Here is a 24271-nt window from a genome sequence, read left to right as displayed (position 1 = left end):
TTGTGTGGTGTGGCATTGTGTGGAACTGTGTGGCATGGTGTAGAATTATGTGGAGTGTGAATATGGTGCGCGTTGCTGAGTTGAATTTTGGAGCCAAGTGGATATATGTGGAGTGTAATTATGTATTAATGTCTAATGAGCAGTGTAACTATGTATGTGCCTTGGCTCCTTGAGGACAAATGGGTTCTGCATCACTTCCTTGCGCAGCAGCATAATGCTGTGTTATGTTAAAAAGCGCACATTTTCTTTTTTTGTTTGGAGCCGGGGTGCAGTATCCCTCTACTGCTGCGCACATACACACACACACACAGAAAGTGCAGCGGGCAATTAGTATATCATTAATAATTACGCTACACAACACAAAGTAAAGTAGGTTTTGTTGCTTAAAATAACATCAGCTTAGTAACGTGGTGTAGAATGTTTGTACAAAATAAAGTGTTCGACATTTTGGACACGAGTACATCATATGTATTTTTTTAGCATTTATGTCTAATACTGCAAGGCAGATGGCTATACATGAGGTGTCTCATTGTAACCCTTGAGAGGCAGATCGATAAATATATTTGTGGTACCATTAATCCATATACCTATTTGTAGGAAAAGGCATATTCCCAAATTGAAATTATTAAATATTCCCATATAGTACAGCTAGCCAATGAAAGCCATGAGGGCTAGAAATAAGTAGCGTGTAAGAAGTTGATGGGTTTGGGAAAGAATCAATTGAAAAAAACTGCAGGTATGGCGCATGGACAGCCAGCTATTAGAAAGGTGCAATAACGATGACGGTAGGGCTGGTGCCCGAGTCAGTCACGTCTGGCCTCTGGCATTGAAAGGCAAATTGCACTGGGGAAGTGTTAGGCTCATTGCACCGTCCCTTTGAAATGCGGGTGCCTGCTAAGCGTCAGTCCGAGCTACTGAACGGCATTTGAGGGGGAGTCAGTCTTGTAACTGGCGTATGGCAGTAAAAGGCAGCTGGGGCCTGGGGGAGAGCCTGTGTGAGGCAGGCAGTGCAGAGAAGAGCAAACAGAGCTACGATCTGGGCCGTCAAGGTGAAATAGAAGATCATCTGTAAAGCCACGATCAGAGAATACAATGCGCCATCCACGCATGAGGCACCTGTACACTGTAAGCCTACTAGGGAGCGGAATAATGCCCATTGTGCCAACCCAATGGGTCCCAAGAACAATTAAACAAAAAGAGAAGGGGTGATTGAGTTGGGCAGAAGGCCCAAGGCAATACCGCCGGCTTAAGAGGTCTGAGGGCGAAGAGAATGCAGAACTGCAGCAACGCTGCAGGTTTCCCTGCCCCAATATCAAGCATCTGGGCCGAGAGAGGAGTCTCCCGGCTTGAAGAAGTGCTGTAGGCCGGCGAGAGATGTATTATCGTGTCAGTTGGATATAGCATCCCCACAGGTGAGGGATGCACAGCCGGACACCTCTCTGTGTGCTACCCCTCCTGAACCTCTCTCTGCAGCGCCCATGATAGGCAACATGCCCGCAGCATCACGGAGACTGCTGTGGCCTGAGTAGAGTGGTGGCTGCAGCACCACCTAGTGGTCACCTGCTTCAAACACATCCCGGTATGTGTCTTGTGCGAAGCGCCCCAACGGGGGCTAACATATTTGGATAAAGACGTTCTTATCCTGATGGAGACAGGGAGGGAACGAGCAAGAGAGAAAGCGAAACCACGCCATGCTTGCGTTGTGCTTAACCGCCGCGAGCCGTACACATGCACATCACCTGTCCGGGCGTGTGCGTGCACATCTCCTGTCCCACCTTCGGACGCAAAACCCACAACAATAGATCTCGCCAAGGCGAGCAACGCATGCGCTGCGTCACTAGGTGAGACCTAAAACCGAACATTGCGCTTGTGAGCCACGCTTATAGAAAGAGCTCATACCTGCAGTTCTCTGCAGAGACTAGAGCCAGTCTAGGGCCGGGGAAGCTGCGAGGAGCAGGCACAGAGAGCAGTGACCCCTACTCTGAGGCAGGCTGCAGCACAACCCCCCTCTCGTCTGCCTAGCTCCACTGCTCTGCTGTGAGGCAGTCCCGTCTGGCGCCTGCTTACTGATTGAGAAGTGGAGGGAAAGCAGAGAAAGTGGGATGGAGGAGCTGGTAAAATACACAACAATGAAGCCAAAGACAGCGCAGCGCTTGTTAAACGTGCGCATTGCTGATAAATTATGTTCACAATTATTTTTAAAAAACAAGCAGGTTGGGGGGTGTGAGGAAAGTGCACGGAACAGAACAGGCGTCCTCTAAACGCCTCTGATGATGAGTAGGAAACAAATGCTGTATGTGCCTGCAACAGCAACCTCATTTAAGAAAACAGAAACACAGGCTTTAAATGAAACATACTGAGTAACAACACAAGTAAAAGGGCCTGTCCTCATGGGAGTTTGCAAAAGCAGAAAAGGCGGTATTAAGGTGGGACTACTAAGCCTATTCGTTAATCAAAAGCAACCATTTAGATCGGACCTTACCAGGAGCCAATTGAGAAGATGGGCAGAAAACAGGCGGAGCTTCGAGTCCATACCTGTATACAGCATTTCTCGAAGAGACAGCACTAGCACTGCCTAGGCGAGACCTAAAAATATATATGTACATACATGAAGATCTCTGCACAGAAAATAGATAGGAGAGGCAGAGTTCTCCGCCCATAGGTTTGTTAATTGCATTTTGTACTCCATACTACAAAATGAAGTTTGTGAATCGGACCCCTTGTTTTTAGGCCTACACTAATCTTCTAGTCAAGTGTTTCTGCTAATTACTATGTCTTTTTGAAGCTCATGTTCATTGTTGTTAATTAAATTAAATTGTGCATTTTACTGTTTACTCACAGTGATTTGATACTTTTTCACTCCCCAACGTCACACTTTAAATAACATCTAACTAAATAAGTAAATTATGTTTACGAATAGTCTCACAGATCATGAAGATTGAGATTCAATATACACACTTTTTGGAGAAGACTCCCATTCAGATGTGGTGACTTCCCCCACAGTTTGTGGATACTTTGACTATATTTCTCCGCTGATGCATCCTGGCTCTGCAAAAGGTAATGTCTATGTGCCAAATTCCAAAAAGGTTTTTTAGGTGTGACCTTCTACTGGCATAGTCCTGAATTTCATGGAATTTGTCACACCTACTCATGGAGAAAAGATTTGCAAACTATGCTGTATAGAAGCAAAAAATGTATAATTGGATGAATCTCCTTTCATGTGACTGCTCTAAATCACTGTCACTACCTTTAGTGTGACTGCCATGGTTCACTCCAGCTACCTAACAATTAATTTACAACACACTCCCCTAGAAATGTTCCATCACTTGACTGCTTCTCCAGAATATACATGGTGGCCAACTTCTTGGCCACACCACTTCAACGACCATAGGGCATACTATTGAGACGTGCCCTAGTCCATCAGTCTTTCTTTCCTCACGGCAGCATTCCGCTCTAAGGGAAGAATGAAAAGGTGTGTGGTCAATGAGATATCAGTGGTGTTTTCACTTACCAAATTCCTGCTCCTTCATGTGCCCAACAGCCCAAATGTTGCTTCTAGACACTGAGACACTTTATCGTGGCGAGGTCCCTTAGGGGCATATCAACAACAACTGGCGATAATTATCGCTGAGCGCACTTAGCGCTCGGATAATTATCGCCGGCTAGCGCCGATTTTTATCGCTGAGATAACGTGCTATTAGCAACGCTTATCTCATCGGCGATAAAAATCCTAGCGCTAACTGGCTAACGTGAGATAAACCCAGCGATAATCTCACGTTAGCTAGTTGATAGGGACTCACAAACCTAGCCATGATATCCACCTTCCATAGGATATCATGGCTAAGTCAGTCCTGAAGCAGGCATAAGGAAAGTAGCGATAACAGGGGTTATCGCTACTTTTCCTGACGCTATGCTTCATAGCGTTAGGCTTGCTGATAGGAGAAATGTCGCTTAGCGACATCTCTCCTGTCATGCCAGGTCAGGAACGCCCACTTTGCATCTCATTAGAGATGCAAAGCTGAGCGTTAGGAATCCTGACGCTAAAGCAAGGTTTCACGCGTTAGCGTGACCTTGCTGATTAAGCGATAAAATTATCGCCGCTTTTCAGCCGAAAAAGCAGCGATAATTTTTTATCGCCTGCTTGTTGATATGCCCCCTAGTTACCTGCACTACTCCCAGGTGGCCATGTGTCTAACTCCCCAGTAGTCCTTCAAAACTAACGAACTGCTGTATGTACATGCTTAAATGCATTGCCTCAACATGGGGTGATTGATTTCATTTCCATTATATTCTGAATGCACAGCATACTATGATGCGATGCTAAGATTCTCTTGGTGTAAAGTCAGAGGCACCTGAAAACAAATCAAAGCATATTCTACACTTTGAATATTGGAGAAGAAGTACTTGCAGAGATAATGCTACCTTCAGAAAGTACCAGTAACGTCAGAGATGTTGGAACTTAAAGGAGAGGTAACAGTTATGGAGTTTTATTATACAGGCCTTTGCTTTTACATCCGTTAAGGAATTTATATTACATTGAATAGCAGGTTCCTTTCTTTCTTATTTTATTTTTGAATTTTTATTATAATTTTGTTATTAAAGTTTGCATGAGTATCTATATTTTCAAACATATTAACAGTTTGCATTTCTGTTTCAGGTTCCTCTCCGGGCCTGGAATTTACTGTGACAGGCACAAGCCTAATAGAGACAGGTGAGTTAGAAATAGCTTGCCTTTCATCCAGGAAGGTAGTCCAAAACTCCCAATCACACCTTAAAAAGGGCTCCTATAGTAGTAAAAACAGAGTAATCCAAGTTTTTCTGAGCTTGTTAGTATGGCAGCAGCTGAATTAGCACTGAAAACATGAATTGAAAATGGTGTTTCAGACTCGTTTCTAATGCTACAAGGTCTGCTTCTTGAAGTCTCACTTTCAGAACAGCGGATAAACACCATTGTTTTTTCTTTTTAAAACATTTACCACACACAGCTTACAATTATCCTTCAGGTTCTTCAGCAGTCTGGCCAACTTCAACGACAAAAGGAAGATTTGCAGAGAAAGGCGGGTTACTTTTCAGCATCACTTTCTAGCATTTGTAACAGACACTCTCACACTAAAGAAAAACAAGTGCATGAAATAGTAATGTTGCCTCATGGTATTACCCCAGACTGCAAATTACTACTATCCATTAAGTAATTTATAACAAACTGAGTAACAGGTGCCCTATTTTATAATTTTAGATTTTTTTTTTTTTAACAACAAATTTTATTGTCAGTCGCACAATAAGCGCAGGGCTCTGTACCCCAGAGACCGCTGCATCATCAGGTTGTACAGTGGCATGACCGCAAATTACAGTTTTGTTTTTGCGTTTTTTAAATTATAAGAGAAAAAAACCAACACAATCTTGGACGTACAGTGCCATTCCGGATGCCCATTTCAAACACCCCAACTCCCCCCCCTCCCCACCCGAGTTGCTCAATTCCCACTAAAGACCGCCCACCCGCCAAAAGCCAAGGACCAAAAAGAATAGAAACAGACATACTACCCGCTCTGAGGAAAGACCGGATCATTCTAACACCCCCCCCCAGGCATCCCCCCTCCCCCCAAGCATCAGACCCAGCGACCCCATCTCCGCCCTATTCCACTGGGACATCGTCTGTTGCATTCGGAGGCTCCAGCCACAGGCCTCTATAGTCCGCCCACCGCTTCCATATTTTATAATGCTTACGTGGGCAGCCCCGCGCCACAAATATGGGCTGCTCCAGCCCCATGCAGAAGTCTAGGCCGTTTTTCCAAGCGGCCACCGAGGGAGCCCGCGTGTCCTTCCACAGTTTAGCAAAATCACGTTTCGCCAAAGTGAGGCCCAGCAGCAGAAGATGCCGTTTATATATGTTGCCCCCGATATCTGCCATTACATGTACCAGAGCTAGCTGTGGCGTGCGTGGGAGCATCCACCCCAGGACCTCAAACAGACAGGAAAAGACTCCCCTCCAGAAACGATCCAGCGACGAGCATTGCCAAACCGTATGTAGGAATGTGCCCTCCGCCCCGCTACACCGGAGACATTCCGGGGAGGCAACCAGGCCCGCTCGGTACAGCCGAACCCGAGTATAATAAACCCGGTGAAGGTAATTGAATTGGATAAGGCGGAGGCGCATCGCTATGGCAGCTCCCCGAGGGGAGGCCAGGGCCTCCCTCCAATCTTCTTCCTCCAGCGTGCCTATGTCCTCCTCCCACCCCTTTCGCAGCTTATCCAGCGAAGGCACACTGTGAATGACCAAGGACTGGTATATCCACGATATTTTTTGGTGGCAAGGTCGCCCATGAATACCTTCGCCTCCAATGGGCTAAACTCTGGGATGGAAGCAAGGCCCTCCAGACTGGGGTAAAGCGCATGTCGGAGCTGGAGGTACCGGTAAAATTGTGTCCGAGGCATACAAAATTCTTCCTGCAGATCCTGGAACGAATTAATGGACCCATTCCGCACTACATCGCCCAGGGTGGAGATGCCGATAGCATCCCATCCGCTAAAACCCTGTAGGGCCGCCAGGTCGGGCAGGCGTCCGTTGTGCCACAGAGGAGTTTTCTCCGTTAGTGTATTCCACCACCCCATTCTTCTTAAAGATTGCCGCCAGACCTGGAAGATTACCCCCGTCACCGGCGGCAGCGCACCCCGCAGTTTCGCCGAATATAGGATTGTGTGCAGAGTGTACCGCCCCATGAGGTGCCGCTCCAACGCATAAGCCGGGTCCCCCCTGTCCCCATACCACCACTCATATTTTAGATTTTTTTAAGTTACATTTTTTTCTTTGATGAGTGTATATATTTTCAAACATATTAACAGTTTGCATTTCTGTTTCAGGTTCTTCTTTGGTGCCGGAATTTACTGTGACAAGCAGAAGCCCAAAAGAAACAGGTGAGTTAGAAATAGCTTAGCTTTCATCCATGAAGGTGGTACCAAACACCCAATCACACCCTATTGGATGCTCCTATAGTAGAAAAAACAGAGTAAGCCAATTTTCTGTGAGCTTGCAAGTATGGCAGCAGCTAAATTAACAGTTGCATACTTGAATGAAAAAATTAGGTTTCAGCCTCATTCTTAATGCTACAAGAAGGTCTTCTTCTTCAACTTCCGTTTCCAGAACAACACATAAACGCCATTCTTTTTAACAAATAAATCACAGCTTACAATTTTTTTCATGGTCTTCAGCAGTGTGGTCAACTTCAGCTGCAGAAGGAAGATTTGCAGAAATACGTGTGTTACTTTTGGCATCAGTTTCTGGTATTTGACACAGACACTCTCACACTCAAGAAAAACAGACGCATGAGATAGTAATGTTGCTTCATGGTGTTACTCCAGGCTGTCCTGTTGTGATTAAATGAGGAATAACTTGAAGTTAAAGAATTTCTGCATTTTATTCCACATTTATTTCCACTTCTTTACAACTTTCCTTTTTGCAGGTGGTAACCGTTCTTACACTCTGTGATATGATATCATATTATTGCAACATCACTCAAAGTCTATATTTACAACAGCAATATATACAACGTGTACCATTTTCATAGTAATCTAAATGAGCGCATTTGTGTTTAGCTAAATATTGAGCTAGAGTTATTTGTTGGTTTCTCAAACCAGAAGAAAGTAGAATCTCTGGAAATTTAGAGCAGATTTTAAAATATTTATTCTTCCTCAAGCTCTATCTCAAAATCATTCTGGAAATAAAATGTATTTTTATTTTGTGCAACAGTTTGCAACTCTTGGGCATATTTTCAAGAAACTGTCAGAGAGCGGTGTTACGCCAAAATTGGTAACGCCGTGCTCTGACAGTTTCAAAATGCAGGGATGCGCCTTATTTACAAGAATGCGGCGCACCCCTACATTACCCTTAGCGCTGGTGCTCGCAAAGCTGCCTAGCGCCTGCGCAAGCACCCTAGCGACATTTTCCAGTTGTTTATGTGCAGGAAGGGACACCTTCCTGCACATAAACAATCTTTACATGCAATTTGTTCTCTCTATGTGGGCTGCATATTGCAGCACACGTGGAAAGAGCAAAATACGAGGAGAAATAAAGCATTGCTCCTCGTATCCCCTGCTTAAGATCAGGTATTCCCTGGTGGTATTTTTGGCGCTATCCCAAACCTTGTGAATATGGGGCAGCGTCAAAAAAGCAATGGGTGTTGCGGCGGAACGGCCACTGCAGCACCCATCGCAAGCCCCTTTCAAGCAAAATGCTGCGTGAATAGGTGAATTATTTACATGGTGGCGTTAAGCCATGTTAAGTGGCTTAACGTGCCTTGTAAATAAGGCGAAGGAGTTAATGCCACCATAACGTCTGAAAAAGTGACGTTCTGGTAGCGTTAACTCCTTGTAAATACACCCATCTTTGTCATGTGCGTTACAAGTCATGCTGATCCCTTTTTAGCATTAAGCACTATCTCTCTTGAAACTCTCAAAGCAAATAGTCCTTTTATCAAAAACATGCACTGGCAAAGCCAATATACCTGGTTTATGAGTTAAAGTGCTGTTTTAATTGATTGTTTATGTCGGTGTTATTGTGCTGATGGGTAAGTAGATAATCATCAGAAAGATTCAGTGTATGAATAAATGGATAAATGAATTGATCAATGAGAATGACTGAGTGCATAGATGGAAGGGTAGATGAAGCGGTGTACTAAAAAATTACACAAATAGATGAAGAGGCAGAGGACAGCATGGAAGTAAGGACAGTGAAGGAAGGATGAGCAGTGTGCAGGAGGCAGGAGGCAAAGACAGTGTTGTGATGCTGGGAGAGCTCTTTGAAAGTGAAGTTTGCAAGTCTTGTCGTAGAGTGGCATAAGGCTCAATTTATGAGGTTTAGGGTTGCCAGCTAAAATGCTATGACTGACACTTTACCCTAAGATGCGTTTTGCACTAGCAATAAAGTACTCTACAAAGCTGAGTTGATCCTTAAAACAGTGTAAGAAGAACCTTGAACTGGTAATATTTTTTATGTTGTTAGTTTGTGTTTTCTGATTTCACTTGCAAGCGGATACGGTATGTCAAGGGGGGAGTTCTTATGATGTAGCTTTGAGCATTAGTTTGAAATGTGCTGAAACCAAAAAACACCAACTTCATATGCTGTACTTATAGCAGCATGCTTTGGTACCGTCCCTGTACTATACTACGATATTGCCGGATATGCTCAACATGTTTGAATCCTCTTCTAGGTGCGGAAGGGCCCACCAGGGCTCAGCACATATAGAGAGCTACATGAGGATAGAAAGACTACTTGGATATATTAGAAAGCAGTAGTATCTAAAATAGTGGTCTTAAATGTGTGGGCATGGGGGCGTGGCCGAGCTGCTGATGGAGTAGGACGCACCTTGAGGTGTCTCTGTAATCCTGTGACCCTACAGAATTCACTGGCATCGGGACCTGGGAAACGGAGGCTGACTCGTTGTTTTAACACAGCCCACCATTTGCCCTGCCCTTTGAGGGCCCGGATCCCTCTGGAGCGGAATTTGAGGCTGCGAGAGAAGGGCCCGGCGATGAGGAGCGGCTGGTCCCCCCATCTTGGAGTCAGGCCGGGAGGAGTCAACTCATCCCCGGGAGGCTTGGTGCTATTCTGAGGCCTGCTGGTGATCACCCCAGAGGGCTCACAGGCCATAACCGAGGGGGGACCGAATGCGGCTCTACCGCTAGCTGCCTTCCCCAGCCTGGAGGGCGGCCCGACCTCCGGAGACGGGTGGCGCCATTTTGTAGACCTCGCCTGCTGGACGACTTGGTGTCCCTCCTCTCCTATACATCTGGACCCTGCGGGCAGCTCAGGAGTTGAGGCGGGCTGAGCCGGGGCCCCGTCCGCCTCGCTGTAGGACCCGGGAGGCCTAATCTCGCACCCTCCTCAGCTGCTGCCTGAATCAACCTGCTCGCCTCGGCCAGGTAAACATGCTGTTGAACTCTCCCCGGCTCCTACGCGGTCTGCGCAGATCCACAAAGGCTTCAGGGGTTCTGTGACCGGGGGGACCTAGCGTGGAGTGGGGTGCCGCCACCAACATCAAGGCGAGGTGAGAGACAATGCAGATTCTTTCCCTGGTGGAGGCCTGTCGTCTGGGCTGGTCGGGTGGGAGAGAGCGTTTGACTGCATAATCGGGCAGCGGGCATCTCCCCTGCTCCCTCCCCCTTTCACTCCTCATCCGACCACAAGCTGCAGACTGGACTACAGCAGAAGGCCACCGGGACCCTGTGGACTGCTCTAAAGCTGCGGTGGTTTGGGCTAGGGCCCCATCCCTATCCCTGTGATACCCGGAAACCCAATCTTACACCCTCCTCCGCTGATACCCGAGCCCTCCCGCTTGCTTTGGCCAGGGAGACGCACTGTAGTGGCCTCAAGCAAACGGCGAGGTCGAACGCTTTATGAGGACACTAAACAAGATCCTCCGCGTTGCCAGTGCCGAGCGGCTGGATCCTGAGCGAGAGGTTCAGCGTTTTCTCGGAGAGTATCGGAGCACACCCCACTGCTCCACCAAGCAATCCCCCTGGGCCCTCATGCTGAAGGGGACCCGCCGGGATGGTCTACCCACAGTCCCAGGGGTGTCCTCCTGGCTCTTCAGTTGCGATGGGGGCTGGATGTTCCGGTCCGCTCGTCATCTGACACGCTGGACAGCTCCTTACGATGTCACCCACCAGGGCGTCCAGTCCCGGGAACCACACCTTTTCTCGCATCCTGGCCTTCATTTTCTCTGTCCCTTGATGTCCCTTGTGGGCAAGGAGGGTGGCTTGACGGCGCAGCGCTGTTGGCACGACGATCCTGGCTCCTCTCAGGACTATCCCGTCTCTGGTGGTGCTGAGCTCGTTCCGTACTCGCCAGATCTGCTGCAAGTCCGCCCTTTCTTCCTGTGCCCACGTGTTGGCAGACTGTAAGAAGTTGGCCCCCGACCCTCGCTGTAGGGCTTCCCTGGTCTTGGTCATCACGGGGTCTTGTTCCGCGGCTTGTATAATCTCCTGTAGCGTCAGTACTTGTGGGCATGTCAGTGCCGCGATGAAGTCGAGGTGTGCCTCGGCATCGTCTTCCTCCGTTGTCCCCGCCGGGATGTGTTCGCGATGGCCCGGGTGTCTGGACAGGAAGTCGGCCGGGTTCTTGGCGCCAGGCCGGTACGTTATGTCCATGTGGTACTGTTGCAGTCCGATGGCCCACCGTTCTATTCGCGGCGGGGCGTGTGGAGCTGTTCCTCTGAACAGGGGTACCAGCGGTTGATGGTCCGTCACGACCGTGAACGGATGTCCACAGACGTACAGGTGGAAGTGTCGACAGCCCCATCTTATGGCTAGTGCCTCCCGCTCAATCTGGGAATATCTCCGTTCGGTCGCTGTGAGGGCCTTGCTTGCGTAAGCCAACGTGGCCCACCGGCCTGGTTCTTGCTCTTGGGTGAGGACTGCCCCAAGTCCTACTGGGCTGGCGTCAACTATCAGCTCTGTCCTCCGTGCCGGGTCGAAATATTCTAAGGGGGCCTGGTCGAGGAGCGCTGTTTTGACGGATTGGAACGCCGAGTCTTCTTGGGGCCCCCATTGCCATGGGGCGTCCTTCTTCGTGAGTTGTCGGAGTGGCTCGGCAATTGTTGCTAGGTTCGGAATGAACCTTCCACAGTACGTGGCCATCCCCAGAAAGCTGCGTACCTCTGCGGCGGATGTGGGTGCAGGAGCGTCCTTGATGGCTTGGGATTTTCGGGGATCCACTTGAATGCCGTTGTTTGTAAACGTGTACCCGAAGAACTCTATCCACTGCTGAAACAGCTGGCACTTGTCTTTGTGAAGTGTGACTCCGTACTCTCTGAGGCGTGTCAGTGTGGCTCTGACCCGCCGATAGTGTTCGTCTACGGTTGTAGAGTGAATCAGGATGTCGTCACTTACATTCATGACTCCAGGCAGGCCTTGTAAGATGTCTCTGATCGTGTTTTGGAAGATCTCCGCCGCTGACGATATCCCGAAGTTAAGTCGCCGGTATCGTCTCAGTCCTAGGTGTGTGCTGAAAGTGGTGATGTACCTACTCTCCTTGGCCAACGTTAGCTGGTGGTAGCCTGCGTTTAGGTTCAACTTGGAGAACCATCGCGCGCCGTTAAGGTCTGCGATGATGTCATCCATGGTAGGCGTGATGTGCCTCTCCCTCTTGATGGCTTTGTTGGGGAGCCTCATATCGATACACACCCGGACCTTGCCTGGTTGACGAGGTTTTTCCGCGATTACCATCGGGGACACCCACGGAGTGGGGCCGGTGACTGTCTCTATGACCCCTTGTTCTTCCAGTTTCTTGAGTTCTTCCTCTACCAGAGGTCGTAGACAGAACGGAATTCGCCTGTGCTTCAGGGCTGTGGGCGTGACGGAGCGGTCGATGTGGAGTTTGACCGGTGGGCGTTTGATGTTCCCTAGGCCGGTGAATAGCTCGGGGAACTGATCCAGAAGGTCGGCTGTTTGTGTATCTTGAACTTTCCGGAGGAACATCAGGAGCCCCAAGTCTTCAGCGGCATGCCCGCTCAGGAGGGTGTCTACCTCTTGATTGATGATGTGCACCTCAATGGTGATTTCGGAATCCTCCGTTCCCACCGGCACTGTCATTTTCCCTAGGAGGGGCAAAGGAACATCGCTGCCGTAGGCATAGATCCGGGCATTCGAGGTTTTGAGTTCTGGCTTTGGTCGGAGGCGGTTGTACTGCTGCACTCCCATAACAGTGACGGATGCTCCTGTGTCGATCACGGCATTCACCTTTCATCCGGCGACCATGATGTCGCACCGAGGCTGAGGACGTCTCGTGCTTTTTAAGGCCCTGGTGAACGAGACCACGTACGTCTCTTCTTCGTCGTCGGACTCCGAGTCGTCCTCTTGTAGGGCTTGCGTGTGTCGAGGCCCTGTGTCGGTTCTGGAGGAGAGGGATAGTTGGGATAGTTGCCTCACCATGCCTCTTGTGGGCCTCTTCCCTCGAGCATCCTTCCGTGTGGCGCGCTTCCTGCAGACGGAGGAGAAATGGTTCAGGGTGCCACAGTTGGTGCACGTCTTCCCTTTCGCTGGGCAGGTTTTCCCTTGATGTTCTTCATACCCGCAGTAGTCGCATTGCGTCGGGGGCGACTGTCTAGCTGCTGGTCGGCGTTTCTTCTCGTGCGTCTGCACTGCGTCTGCGTGCTCCGTTTTGACGGTCACGCTTGGCCCCGCGCCTCGTGTGAGTGCTTGTTCCATCTCTTCCGCCCGTGCGTCGGATAGGTCGTGGGAGCGGGCTAGCACCAGGATGTCAGCCATTGGAATGTTCGGTTGGCGGAGGATGAGGCTCCGCAACTTCTTACTGCGGATGCCGTAGATGAGCTGCGCTCTGATTTCCTCCTTCGCGCGGTCGCCGACCAGGTGGGTGTCCGCAAGCACCCTCAGCCGTGCATGAAATGCGTCCACCGACTCCCCTTCTTTTTGCTTCGCCTGACGCATTTTGAAGACCTCGAAATCCGGATTCATCTGGGGGTCAAAGTGCGTGTTGAGGGCCGTCACGGCCGCGTCGTAGTCGTCTGCGCCGCCAGTGTTAGGGAGGTGCTTGAATAGCTGGTAGACCTCCTCCCCCGCGTAGTGAAGAAGGAGTGACCGCTTCACCGTGCCGTCCGTCTCCCTGGAGCCGATGAAATAATTGTTTAGCCGCCCGAACCATGTCTGCCAGCGTGGTGCGGCCGTCGCAGGGTCAGCAGTCTCACTGAAAGGTGGCAGGACGCCTGTAGGCGGGTGGAATGGGTGGCTAGGCGGTGGGGGGTTGTCATCCCCCATGGCACTTCACTGTAGGGTGGCTCTGGGCGGTGGAGCAGGTGAACCAAGGCTGGACAACGGGCAGCACAGCTGGGGCCCCAGGCAATGGCAGGCACGTGAGCCTGGTTAGAAGCAGTGGCTTGGAGGTGCAGGCCTGAGGCAGGGCTGGAGGGCGGGAATCTTCATCCGCTATTCCTTGCAGGCAATGATTGGTGCACACGTGCTCACCTCGAGGAGCAGGCCTTGTCGGCGCAGGAGCAGCTGATGCCGCCGCAGAGCAGGCTCGAGGGGGATCACTCGAACCAGGCGCGCGATCGCGGGTCTACCGTGATGCGCTCAGCGGGGAGGTGGCGCTGTCAGCGGGTCACGCGGCGGGTCCATCTCTCGTCGCCAGTGTTGTATTGTAATGCAGCGCGGGCCTAGCAGCATTAGCGCGCAATAACGGAGACCACGCCAGGTTGATGGGTCGGTGCGCGAGTGCCCAACTGGGGCACGCCCCCTTTATTTATGCTTCGAGCGTACGCCACCGTCGTGGCGTACGCACGTCATTCGTGACATGGGCGCTCTACCGGCAACTGCTAGAGCGCTGACTGCAACAGTTCCTATGCGGACTGCACGGATCTGCAGAGGCCCCTGGGATGATGTGAACGGAAGAGGCCTGGCGTGAAGTTGGGTGTCACCACCGGCATCAAGGCAAGGTGGGCGATGGCGCAGATCCGTATCTTAGTGGAGGGCCCCTGTCTGGATTGTTGGGACAGGAGGGAGCTATTGGCTGTACAATCGGGCAGAGGGCATCTCCCCCGCTCCCTTCTTCACTCCCTCCTAAACTTCCCAAGCTCTACAGGCTGTATTCCTGCAGCTAGGGGAAAGCTGGTCAGCTGCACTATCGGGCAGTGGGGACAATGCAGCCCCACCTCCTCCTCAGAGGAATAGAGAACTGTGATTTGGGACTGGGGGTGCCCACTTTGATGTACCATCAGTTTGAGATAGCACTCTCCCCTCGGTGTGGTTGCCCCGGACTGAACTCTTGATCCCTACGCCCCCCAGTGGACCAAGACCTCGTATCGTGCTATGGAGAGGGGCCCTCTGTGCCAACGCAGTTCACCACTGGGTGCCCCTCATCGGCCGAGGTGGATCAAATGGTAGCACTGGAGAGGCTCATGCTACTTTCTCTGCTAAGCCCTGAAGATCAGGCCCACACTTGACCTGTTCATACATCATAGTGCCCCCTGTCCAGGACCTGGATGCCCACCTTGAGGAACTGGGGTGGTGAGGTCTGGGAGGAGCATGACTCTTGTGAAAACACGAGAGGAATCCTCCTTGGTCCCAGCCAGAAAATCTACTGTTCAATACATGTGGCTAAAGATGAACCCAGCCCCTGTGGCTCAGCCGGACCCCTCGATGATGCAGGCCCCTGAAGGGTCTGAGACAAGCCCCCTCATACAAGTCTTTATGACCAACTTCTTGCAAGAAATAAAGGCTGAAATAGGCTCCCTCAAATCTGATTTCATAGCATGTCTCCACAATCTGAAGCGCGTTGTGGCCGAGATTGGGGGCAGAGTGGACGGCCTTGAGCGGACCGTTGAAACTCGAACGGAGGTGCAAGAGGACCTTTGGCACAGGATGACCACTCTAGAAGAGCAACACATAGAACTTCAAATCAAACAGGAGGACCTAGATAATAGGAGTTGGAGGAACCCGGGCGCACTTCTTTACAGAGAAGGAGGCAATTTTCCTGGTCGCTAGGGACAAAACAAAACTGACCAATGAGGGACACCACATTCAAATCTTTCAGGACCTCTCCCCTGGCACACTGTGGTGGTGTAAGGATTTTGAACTGGTCACAGACAAGCTGAGAGAGCTGAATGTTAAATACCGAGGGGGCCACCCATTTGCCCTGGTCTGTATGTGGGAGGGCAGGCGAAAGACGATACGATCTCTAGGAGAAGCTCAGCAACTATTCCAACTTACGACGGAGTCCTCCCCCTCCAGCCCAGCCTTGCTACACACCCTGTCTAGAGCCCCACTGACTCCAGATTGGACAACTGTGCCGCGTTCCAAAAATAAGGCTCAGACAGGGAGTGACTCGTCTCTGCAAGTCAAACAAGACATCATTCAACACCTACGGTCTTTGGATAGCAGCTGATCGCCGACCCACTCTCCGCCCACCTCAACTGCATCCTCACCCTGAGCATCTTAGTCATTGTTGCTGCTTGTACCCGGGGCCCTGGGGACCCAGGTGAACTGGTTTGCCAACTTCCTTGCCCACAAACGGAACTGGCATGCTGTGCTCTTTAATTTGCGGGCTAGATTGTGAGACTAAGGGGAAGAGTCAGCCGGGCCCTGACACTCCTTTAGCGATCCCTGCCTCTCCCCCTCCACCATGATATTCCTCTAACGGAGTTGGCTCAATGAGATCCTGGTCCGTGGCAGCCTCCCCTCCCCCCCTCCACTTAGGCACCATGGGCGGGATGCCTGATGAGGAGATCACGACTTGCAACACGACCTTCTCGGTCCCCCCTGGTCAATTGGTCCCCAAGGGGAGTGACTTCCTTAGAGTGGCCCTGGTCTACACCATTGGGCATCTCCAGGACTTGAATGGTTTGTTACGGCCCGGTTAGCCTTCTTGTCTTTGTTATTGTTGTAATACCCTCCCCCTCTTTCCCTCCCCCATTCCTGGAACCCCTGGGAGTTGGAATTATCAAGCCTTTGCACTATTGCCTCACCTTGACCATAGAGTCACACTGCCCTAGATTGCGCGGGGCAAGAGAGACCAACGACAACACCACCATCCCCTTCATACATATGCGCACCTCATCTCTTGCAGTTAGGAAGGGACTACATACAACCACTTCTTTTCCCCATATAAACAAACATGACGCAGCTTAAATTTCTTTCACTCAATGTAAAAGGCCTGAACGCCCCTAATAAGTGGCGTCAGATCTGGCGCTACCTATTGATACAAGATCCAGATAGTATTTTCCTTCAGGAAACCCATCTCTTGCGCTCGGACACAAGTTGCATAACACATCCCAAATACCCTATCCAATACTGGTTGCTGCACTTTCTAAAACAGCTGGGGTGGCCTGCAGGATACTCACCTAACGTGTGACATGGAGGGCCGTTACTTAAAACTCAAATCTCTAATTAATGGCAGATCCCTACTATTGATCAACGTGTACGCCCCCAACCAATCTCAAGATACATACCTCAGGAATCTCCTCAAGAATCTTGCCTCACAGGAAGCTGATCATATGCTTATTGGGGGAGATTTTAACTTGGAGTGGGATCCCCAACTCGATCGCAGTGTGACTTCTTTCCAGGGCACGGGGGCTATGTCCGTAGCATTAAAGAGGGACATCACATCCTTGGGCCTGATAGACGCCTGGTGCTATAAGGCACCAGATGTATAGGACTTCACCTTTTTTTCTCATGTCCATCACTCGTATTCATGCATTGAATTCTTTTTCATTTTGAAATCACTCATTTGGACATTGGAATCGGCATCTATTTCGGATATCTTTATCTCGGATATCTTTATCTCGGACCACACGTATATTGAGATCTATCTGGGAGGCATTGGGGTGATTCCTCACCCCTCACCTAGCTGGTGGCTCCCCCCTCACATACTGCGCGACCAGGTCAAAGTGTCCGAAATAGGGCAAGCAATCCAAACCTACTTTGAGACGAACGCTTTTCCTGACACTAACAGACACATCTTGTGGGATGCCTTTAATCCAACTATTCGTGGTACTATCTCCTCCCTTGTAATTGCTCGGACATATGAGGCCAGGTTGGTGGAGGCCGGGCTATCTAGAAACATAAAGGTCTTGGAACGACTAGACCATGCGACACCCTCACGCCAGCACCAGAAATGGCTGGCCTCCCTTCGCGGCCAGCTGAGGGCGTAGCAGGTTAATAAAGCAGAGCACACATTACTTGCCTTGAAGGAGAGATATTATGAAGGTGGTAACAAGGTCGGTTCTCTGTTGGCCCACGGGCTCCGTGCACATGTCTCTCGTGCCCACATCTCCAAGGTTAAAAATGAGGATGGCTCGTGGGCTACCTCTGTTTTTGATAAACAGCGAACATTTCATTCATTCTTCACTGCCATATATGGACAATGTTGAAACGTCCCAAGAGGAGATCGGGCCCTTCCTTGCCTCTTGCCCATGGCAGCCCCTCGACCCCTCTCATGCACACCATCTTGAGGTCCCATTTACACTGGATGAACTCCAAATGGATTTGAAAAGCCTACCGGTAGGTAAGAACCCGGGCCCTGGCGGACGTACGGTTCCATTTTACTGCCTGTTTTTCCCTCAAATTCAAGATTACCTCCTCAAGCTCTTTAACACTTTCTGTGCTAGTACTAACTTGGCCCCTATGATGACCCGAGCTGAGCTAGTTCTTATACATAAGCCAGGAAAGGACCCAACATTATGCACATCCTATCGCCCTATCTCTCTCCTCAATATAGATGCTAAAATGTATACTAAACTCTAGAAAACTGACTAGAGCCATATCTTCCTAGCTTGGTAGAGCCTGACCAGGTGGGACTCATATGCCATCGCCAAGCGGCAGACAACATCTGACGTATAGCGCACCTGGTGGAAAAGGTTCAGCGGCGAAACATCCCAGCATGTCTCCTCTCTTTTGACGCTGAGAAAGCATTCAATAGGGTGGCTTGGGCCTTTCTAAGAACGGTTCTGCAGAAGATTGGGCTTGGGCCGGTCATTGTCTCCCGGATTATGGCGTCTTATATTTCCCCTTCAGTGCAAATTAGGATCAACTAACTCCTTGCCCCCCCCATGCATATTCGCAGGGGCACCCGGCAAGGATGCCTGCTATCCCCTCTACTTTTTGCCCTTGCAGTAGAACCCCTTGCAATAGCCATCCGTCGATCCGCCACAATTTAGGGTTTTCCCTTCGGTGGAGAGGACCACAAGGTTACATTATTTGCAGATGACCTCCTGCTCACCCTGACCAGTCCCAGAGACTCCCTCCCGGCATTATTCTCACTCCTCCACAAGTTTGATCGCGTCTCGGGCCTCAAAATTAATATAGCAAAATCGCAGGTGCTGAACCTAACACTTCCTCCGCTGGAGGTCCTAGAGATATCCTCCCTCACCCCATTTCAATGGGCTGTCCATTCGATTCAATATCTGAGCCTTAATGTGACCTCCTCGCTGGCCTTGTGGTCTCAAATCAATTGGCCGGAATGCCGGCGTTCTGGTAGGGAGGACCTAAGGTGCTAGAAATCGCTCCCGGTGTCATGGCTTGGTCAACTCAATGCAGTGAAAATGTCTATACTGCGGAAGGTGATGTATCTCTTTCAGACACTCCCCTGGCCTATCCCCCCAGCGGATAGTGTTAACCTCCAGAGGGAAGTAAATTATTTCATTTGGAGCAAGGGCAAACCACGATTTTCTAGTAAAATTTTAATGCCGCCAAAGAATCGGGGATCGCTTGTCCTAAGTTCCTTGTTTATTATTGGGTGGCGCACTTGCATTACATCTCAGAGTGGGTGGTTCGCGAAAGCAGGAAACTTTGGCTTCACATGGATAGAGCGGTGGCATGCAGGCCTCTTTGGGGCCTGGTCTGGTTGCTGAGTCGCTTGTGGCTACGTAGTGCCTACATTGCTACCCCACGAGAACTGTCCTGGACATATGGGATAGACTGGCTGAAAGTAGGGGTCTCACCTCCTTCCCCCCCCCAATATTCCACTGGCCCAGAACCCCCACTTTCCTCTAGCCCTACATCCCAACTGTTTTCTAGCCTGGGGGGAATGGGAGTGCCGCACAATTAGTGATCTCTTCAAGGGGGAAACCTGTAAGTCTTTCAACCAGTGTAGAAAAGACTTTCACCTCCCTGCCACGACACGATTGCAGTACTACCAGCTCCAACACTGGCTACCCACACCCACTGGAGTACATGGGGCCACATGCCAGCTTACATCCATTGAGACATTGGTACGTGCCTTTGACAGCTCGCGGGAGCTGCTCTCACACATACACCAAGTCCTACAACACTCCAACTCGCTACCCGTTCTTCCTGTGGAAGAGGTGTGGCGCAGCAGCCAGGGTACCTGACGCCAGACTACGGGGTTCGCGGTTCGATCGCCGGTGCCGGCAGCAGGTTAGCCTAGCACCATGTCACTCTGGGCAATAGCTTGCTTAATCTTCCTGACGGCCCCCAGCGCTGGGACACCACTTCGGAGGTAGCTGTGCGCTTTACAAATACTGGTATTTCATTTCATTTATTTAACTGCAATGGCTTTCTGACACCTCAGATGATATCCTTGCAGAGCAATGGGAACAGCTGTGGCGGGATATTCATAAGACATACAAAAGCATTTCTCAGCGGGAGACAGCTTATAAAGTGATGACCCGCAAGTATTCTAAATCAGCCCCGACTCCAAAATATGTTCCCAACCTCATCACCCTTGTGCTAGTGCTGTGTTTCTGACATAGGCTCTTACATTCACATCTGGTGGTCCTGCCGATGTTAAGTCTTTTTTGGAAGGAGGTGCTGAACCACATCAAAGACATGGTGGGGTTCCCCATCCTGAGCATATCGCAGGTAACTAGCCTAGGGATCTGACCCCAAGCCCTCAAAGGCATGACACATTCTGATTGGCGTCTGATCCTACACATATTAGGGGCAGCCAAACAGGTTATTGGCCTGCATTGTATGAAACCTTCGACCCCGCAGGCATCGCTGTGGCTTACTCGCCTTTGGCACACCCTGGTAATGGAGCTCTTAACCAGCCACATCACATATACTGACGCTCACTTCACACAAGTATGGCAACCCCTAATACAACATTTATCTGAAAAAGAGCTCTGTCGCTCCCTCCCACCACGCTTGCGCGCATTGCACGCATTGCAACTCTTTGAAGATGCTCTACTGCCACGAGGAGCTGCACTTCCAGAGTGAAGCTTCACATACGGCCTTTGGTGAGAGATCCTTCACCTATCCAGCCCTCTATCATTATAGTGCTCGTATCTCTCTTAGCCTCCGCGTATGCATCCACGACACCTATTGGTTACAGTCATATCAAGCGACGGCGCCCTAGAGGTCCTCCCACCTCTGCCCCCCTTTTCCTTGTTTTCTTCAGTTACTCTGTTTTGATGAACAGTGGCGGATATATACTTTTCTGGCGAATCATGCTTTTTTACTGGGGCCAATTACCCACACAGGGCACGGTATTCTGTTGGATATCACAAATGCGTATGTATGTAGTGTTGGGCCATGGCCCCACAGGCTTCCTTGCTTAGCCAGAAGCATACTTCCTGGATCCGCCTGGATATTACCTGTTTGTATGGTTGCTATCAGCACTGCATGTATCATATATGTGTGCACAGTTTTATGGAAACAATAAACAGATTTCAACACAAATGTGTGGGCATGGCTGTGTTATCCCCTCCAGTGACTTTCCTGCTCCATCTCTTGTGTGAGGTGCTGTGCAGTTGTCACATGTGGTCTGGGGTGATTAAATCACCTTTACTCCAGGTCCAGATGGAGAGCACATAGCATAAACCCCCAACTTCCTGGCCCGTGGAGAAGGGAGCTGTGTGTGTATCATCACTGCCACACTTGCTGCTCTCTGTGCTCTCAACACTTGTTTCTGTATGACAAGAGGCATCTCATTGGCATGACCTCACTCAAGCTGCTCACACACGCCTACAAAGCCCTGCACAACTCCGAACCCGAATACCTCAACTATCGCCTCTCCTTCTACACACCGACCAGACAACTCCGCTCTGCCATCTGGCCTTGGCCACTATCCCACGGATCCGAACAACATTAGCTGGAGAAAGATCCTCTTACTTAGCTGCGAAGACCTGGAACTCCCTACACCTGCACCTCAGGCAATCACCGTAGCTGCCTCAATTCAGGAAGGTCCTCAAGACCTGGCTCTTCAACTAAAATACCAATATCCATACAAACGGTGCATATAAAACAATACAATACTATACAATGCAATTGGCATAAGTCTGCAGTTGTATACATGATGAGCAAACCTTATATTTAAATCAAGCTAGAGGGAGATGGAAGAGGATGCGGTCCATTCACCTTCCAACTGGTAGTTGATAATCAACAAAGAATGGATCACTTGTACCCGTTTCCAGGGTTATGCGGTTTTTCCGTTATTTCATAAAAAACCCTCATTCATGTTAAGCAGTTCGTGGGGCGGTATATCTTGGTTCTCCGCCTGAGTTTCAAAAACGTGACAGCATCTTCATTGGGTTTTCTTTTTATGCTTCCTCCACCCGGAGGGAACCACTGGATGTTACAGTAGTGATCAGAGATAAAAAACAATTGTGGAGTGCTCGTGTTAGGTGAAAGGTTGTTAAAATAGCGGATTCCTCATGCTACCTGGACTTAGTTTTATTTTGTCTGGAGCAAGGGAAAAGAATAAAAAACGGTGGTGTGCAGAAGGGGCATGTAATGAGTCCACTGCATAATTAGTCCGAGTGATTGGTCGACATGTTTCAGCCCCTTAATTGCCCCGAAGGGTCGGGGGGCTTTCATCAGGACCTAGAAAAGGGTTGGTCGGGGATGAAAATGGAAATTGTCCAAAATCAAATAGGGAGTTCAATTATCGTTCTGTGAAACTCCAAGGAAGGTAATACCTATCGGGGAGAAAAAAGAAGAAAAAAGAAGAAGGAAAGTGGACGTAGAGGTCCTAATCAGTCTGACAGGACATAGGTCAATTCCAATGATGAAGGAGTGCTATATTCGGTTCACTGATAAAGCAAATAAAAAGGCAAATCTTTTGGATACAGCCTGATTCAAAGGAGATGCAAGTGGTGTTCGAACACACAGCTAGTGACAAGACATATTTGAGGACAGAAGCAAGTATATACATGGGAAGTCTTTTAAAAAACGATATCTGTATCATAAGGGTATTATCATGGGAATCCAAATTGGCACTAGGTATGGTAATCTTGGATCAGACTCATTGGTATTTAATACAATGCGTGCGTGGAAAAAGAAGTACATATGAGGCAGATGGTGGCATAAGGATTACACACATGTCTAGATTGGTGAGCAGTCTATATATCGACTTTTTAATATCGAGGGACAGAAATATCGAGTCAAAAATATCGAATGTACAAAATATCGTAATAGATAATATCGATGTGAAAAATATCGTTTTTTTTTTAACTTATATGTCGATGTAAGTAATATCGTTAGTAATAATATCGACATGTGAAAATATCGTCATTGTTTGTTTAGTAAATATTTTGAAGTTGTTTGTATAAATAGTTAAAATGTATATAATATGAGAAATATTTATATTGTTTTAGGGGCGGGATGTTGGGTTATAGGGGATGAGGGTGGGGAGTGTTTTAAAAAAGTTAATTAATTATTTTAATATATTGTAAAATTTAATTCGAAAATTTTATTTAAAATGTGAAATGTATATTTAATTTTAGGAGCGGGATGTTGGTTTATAGGGGATAAGGGTGGGAAGTGTTTTAAAAATGTTTATATATTGTTTAATTTAAAATAAAAATAATTTAGAAATTGTAAATTAAATTTAGAATTTTAAAAATAATTTTAGGAGCGGGATGTTGGTTTAGAGGGGATAAGGGTGGGAAGTGTTTTAAAAATGTTTATATATTTGTTAATTTTGTATTAAAATTATTTAGAAATTGAAAATTAAATTGCGAATTTTACAAATATTTTTAGGAGCGGGATGTTGGTTTATAGGGGATAAGGGTGGGAAGTGTTTTAAAAATGTTTATATATTGTTTAATTTTTTTATAAATTTATTTAGAAATTGGAAATTATATTTCGAATTTTACAAATATTATTAGGAGCGGGATGTTGGTTTATAGGGGATAAGGGTGGGAAGTGTTTTAAAAATGTTTATATAAGGTTTAATTTAAAAAAAAAAATATTTAGAAATTGTAAATTAAATTTCTAAATTTACAAATAATTTTAGGAGCTGGATGTTGGTTGATAGGGGATAAGGGTGGGAAGTGTTTAAAAAATTATTATATATTTGTTAATTTTTAATTAAAATTAATTTGAAATTGTAAATTACATTTAGAATTTTACAAATTATTTTAGGAGCGGAATGTTGGGTTATAGGGGATAAGGTTGGGAAGTTAATTTAAAATGTTTATATATTTTTAAATTTAAAAAAAACATTATTTAGAAAATTTAAATATAATTTAGAATTTTACTAATCCCATAATTAAATATAGATTTCAGTCAGAATAGTAAATTAATTAAGTTCAGTGTCCAGCACTTATCTTAATTAAATATAGAGTGGAGTGGGAATAGTAAATTCATTAAGTTCAGTGTCCAGCACCTACTCTAATTTAATATAGGTTGGAGTGAGAATAGTAAATTAATTAACTTTAGTGTCCAGCATCTACCCTAATTAAATATAGATTGGAGTGAGAATAGTAAATTAATTAAGTTCAGTGTCCAGCACTTATCTTAATTAAATATAGATTGGAGTGGGAATAGTAAATTAATTAAGTTCTGTGTCCAGCACATACTCTAA

General features: G+C 48.2%; 1 protein-coding gene across 3 annotated transcripts in view; it reads left to right on the top strand.

The window, feature by feature from the left end:
• LOC146809744 (uncharacterized) overlaps positions 1-24271 on the top strand; it is a 518320-nt gene that overhangs the window by 384530 nt on the left and 109519 nt on the right. For 2 of the 3 annotated variants that reach the window (XM_085616601.1, XM_085616599.1), the window contains exons 6-7: positions 4658-4711; positions 6859-6912. In XM_085616601.1, coding sequence (XP_085472727.1) covers positions 4658-4711; positions 6859-6912 — 108 coding nt within the window. The remainder of the gene's footprint in view (positions 1-4657; positions 4712-6858; positions 6913-24271) is intronic. The other variant, XM_085616600.1, reaches the window with a different exon arrangement.

The sequence above is a fragment of the Triturus cristatus genome, chromosome 7 (assembly GCF_964204655.1).
Source record: "Triturus cristatus chromosome 7, aTriCri1.1, whole genome shotgun sequence".
Taxonomy (NCBI): Eukaryota; Metazoa; Chordata; class Amphibia; order Caudata; family Salamandridae; genus Triturus; species Triturus cristatus.
This window is presented reverse-complemented; position numbering and strand designations above follow the sequence as displayed.